The 4014-nt window shown below is 38.0% G+C and overlaps 1 protein-coding gene across 1 annotated transcript; it reads left to right on the forward strand.

Annotated features, from left to right (window-relative positions):
* The first annotated feature begins 1754 nt into the window (after positions 1–1754).
* On the forward strand, positions 1755–2708 carry LOC141416134 (putative olfactory receptor 7A2). The gene has a single exon (XM_074053258.1). It carries the CDS (start codon positions 1755–1757, stop codon positions 2706–2708), a length of 954 nt encoding a protein of 317 aa, XP_073909359.1.
* Positions 2709–4014: the final 1306 nt, after the last annotated feature.

Raw genomic sequence — 4014 nt, forward strand, 5'->3', positions numbered from 1 at the left:
CTTGATTTCATTCTGATGTTTGTTTGTATCCTCTGAGCTCACTGGGTTTTTCTGTGACTTATCTTCCTGTTTATCCATATTCTCTTGGACTTCACTGAGTTGTTTTTGCATATCCTCTTTAACCTTCTTAGTCATTCTTCTCATCATTGTTTAGAGCTCAGACACTGAGGTTCCATCCCTTTCATTATTAATCAGGTCCTTTGTTGTGTGTCTTTTGACAGTTTGAGAAGCCATGACACCTGCCTTTTTCTATTTCTGATGCTTCTGTTTTCAGTTATCTTCATCTGTTACTGATTACTTGGTTGGTGGTTTTACTCACTTGAAGTGCTTCCCTTGAATTAATTTCAGTGCTATGTCAGAATTGGATAGGTTGTTGTGTGATATTTTTCCACTGATCTGGGAGTGTTACTTAGGAATAAGAAATTCATGAATTCAATATCAAAACTTTTAGTTACATGAAAAATGAAACCCTTATAATTTTACCTATAAATGAAGGTGTATTGTTTATGAGATTAAAATTTTGGCAGTAAAAATAATTGGAGTGTGAAAGGAGATAATGAAGAAGGAGGATGGGGAAAGGCACAAAAGTATGATGTGTAGGGACTACAAGTTACTAAAATCTGAGTATGTGCAGAGGTGTAGTTCAGTTGTGAAGGAGGATGATATTGTCAGGAGTTGCAGAAGGGCAGAATGGATTGGAGTAATATAAAAGGTGGCAAAATAAATGACTAGTTGAGTGGCTTGTAAGGAAAAGATTGAGAAATTCCAGGGGAGGAGAAGATGGAAGGAAAGAAGAAAAGGAAAGGGGAAAGGGGGAAGATTAGAAAAAGTAGGGAGAAACACTTGAAATAAAAGGACATACAAATTGAAACTTTGAAAAAAGGAAAAAACTTAAAGCCTGAATTTCTTCCCTTGAGAAGAGTGTCTTTCCTCTATGCCAAATGAGTACTTTGGACACTTCCCCCCAACATATACTGCTCAGATTGCAGTCTGCAGTTATCATGCGTTCCATACAGGTGACACATCTCCCAGAAGGTGCAAGTCAACTTTCCTTTACACAAAGGCTTTCTCTCTGCCACTGCCTCTCCTAAATGGCTTGGAACCATCTTTCCTATTATGTCAGGTGAGCAGTGGGGGATTGAGGGTGGTGGCTTATGGTCAAAGGCCAGCAGTCAGTGATTTTCCTTCTCCACAGCCCAGGACTCCCTCTGCTCCTGGAAGTTTCACAGCCCTGACTCAGTTTTTCACACTTTGGGATGTTTATGGAATGGAAGAGACTCTGATCCAGAAGTAAAGGAAAAGGAACACCCACTAGTGTAGTGTGTTCCTAATTACATCTGTGTGCTTGGGGTGGATTTGCATTTTCAAACGCTTATTTAGAGGTGGGTCATTGAACATTTTCTTTGCCTATTATTTAGCAAAATAACCAGAGCAATCACCCTAACTTCTCCAAACATAAAGTTATCTTTCAGGTTTGTGAGAAGTCAGTGATCTTGAGTCTGTCAGAACTCTGTGAATTTCAATTCCCAAATGATAATTTATTTAACTACTTGTACTTACCTTCATTCACTGATCTTATAGTTCCCTCATTAGATATTATGAATGTACCATACTTGCCCACATTATTTATTTCCTTCACAATACTTACAACATGACTACAGAACCATAAGAAAGTATTTCTGTCAGGTTATTATGTATAATTGTGTCACAGGTTTTTTTTCTCATTTTGTTTGTAACTTCAGCCACTGTATCCAATGAACTACTCAAGAATTTCAGAATTTCTCCTTCTGGGAATTTCAGAAGACCCCCTGTTGCAGCCCATCCTCTTTGGACTGTTCTTGTCCATGTACTTGGTCACTGTGTTAGGGAATCTGCTCATCATCCTGGCCATGATATCAGATTCCCACCTGCGCACACCCATGTATTTCTTTCTTTGCCACCTGTCCTTTGTGGACATCTGTTTAACATCCACAACTGTTCCAAAGTTGTTGCTGAATATGCAGACACAGAGTAAGATCATCACTTATGCAGGATGCATCACACAAATGAACTTTTTCCTGCTCTTTTCAGTTTTGGACATCTTTCTGTTGACTGTGATGGCCTATGACCGTTTTGTTGCCATTTGTCAACCCCTGCAATACACAGTCATCATGAACCCTCAGCACTGTGTGTTGCTGGTTCTGGTGTCTTGGATGGTGAATGTCCTACACTCCTTCTTACAAAGCTTAATGGTGTTGCGGCTGACCTTCTGTACAGACGTGGAAATCCCACACTTTTTCTGTGAACTTAATCAAGTCGTCAACCATGCCTGTTCTGACACCTTTCTTAATGATGTGATGATTTATTTGGCTGCTGTGCTACTGGCTTGCTGCCCCCTTGCCTGCATCCTGTACTCTTACTTCAAGATCTTTTCCTCCATCCGTGCAATCTCATCAGCTCAGGGTAAGTACAAGGCATTTTTCACCTGTGCATCTCACCTCTCAGTGGTCTCCTTATTTTATAGTGCAAGCATAGGCGTGTACCTCAGCTCTCCTGTGACTCAAAACACACAATCAACAGCAGGAGCCTCAGTGGTGTACAGTGTGGTGACCCCCATGCTGAACCCCTTCATCTACAGTCTGAGGAACAGAGACATCAAGATTGCTCTGAAAAGATATTTTCAGGTAGAAATAATAAAAATGTCCCTTGTAACAACACTGAAAAAATAACTCATGGTTTCAGGACTCAAAGTTCAGGGTAGTCCTGGGGTTCTTTGATCAAATGTGGGAAGAAGAAATTATTCCATTTTATTCTTGGGGTTTCCTTATATCTGATTTCAGATTTTCTATACAGTGCAATTACAAAATCTGTTTTATTTTTACTTGTTCTATCACATCCAATACTCTACATTTTATCATTTTCAATTATCGCCACACTTTTTCAATCATTGAATCAGAAGTGTTTGTAATTCCTACTTATCCATAAAAATTTGGGGGGGGGTATTTTCATCTTAAAGACATAGATGTCACTAGATATTTTTTCTTTTATTAAAATATTCACAAATTTTATTACTATGCTGAACTTTTCATTTGGCAACTTGGCCTTGAATATAATTTTTTAGTGGAAAAAGTCTGAAATCACAACTTTTCACCTGTGGGTTTATCATTCCTGCCACATCACTGCCTTAACTTCCCTTCCTGATAAGGTTGGTGTCAGCATCTGAGAGTGTGTATGGCAGGTGATTAGGTTATATTCTCATATTAAGGACCCTGTTTCCATTTTGACTTAGTTTCCATGAATACAATTATTCAAGTGAGTCTCTATTCCACTTTCTTTCCCAAGTGGATATTTTAACACTTGAGGTAGAAGTTCCCACATTTTTATTAGCACATATTAATTTTAAAGTTTGGGAAGTTTCCCTGGGATATTTCTAGACATGCATGTCATATACTTTGATCATGATAACTCACTCTTCTACATTTTCTTGATTACTTCCCACTCTTTTTTTCCTTGCAACATTTAAACATCCTTACAATGTTTCTTTGTGACTTTTCTTGCATATACATGATGTACTTCAAATTGACTTCCACCCAACTCTCATTTCTCTCATTCCATAGCAGTGCCCTGTTCATGCTTATGTCATTTTTCTTAGACCTGTCTTCCATGTATGAGATAGAATATGTGGTTTGTCCTTATGAATCTGGCTTATTTTACTTAAAGTAATGATTGCCAGTTTCACCCATTTCCTGCAAAGGATCTAAAGTCATTTTTGATTATGTACTTTTAAAAATTAACAATTTCTTTATCCATTTATTGGTTGGTGGTCACAGCGCTGATTTCATAACTTGGCTAATGTAAATAGAGCTGTCATAAACATGGCTTTGTAAAATATCTCTAATATATGAAGACTTTCTCTTTGTTTTATGCTAAGGATTGCATAGCAGAATCATGTGGTACATTCAGATAATATCCATATTGCATGTGTGAATATATCAGTGGTTCTTAAGGATTAGCAGTATGGAGGACACAGATGGC

The sequence above is a fragment of the Castor canadensis genome, chromosome 14, assembly GCF_047511655.1.
Source record: "Castor canadensis chromosome 14, mCasCan1.hap1v2, whole genome shotgun sequence".
Taxonomy (NCBI): Eukaryota; Metazoa; Chordata; class Mammalia; order Rodentia; family Castoridae; genus Castor; species Castor canadensis.

Bases quoted from the DNA above. Each gene is read 5' to 3' on its own strand.
- LOC141416134 (XM_074053258.1), top strand. From the start codon at position 1,755: ATGAACTACTCAAGAATTTCAGAATTTCTCCTTCTGGGAATTTCAGAA.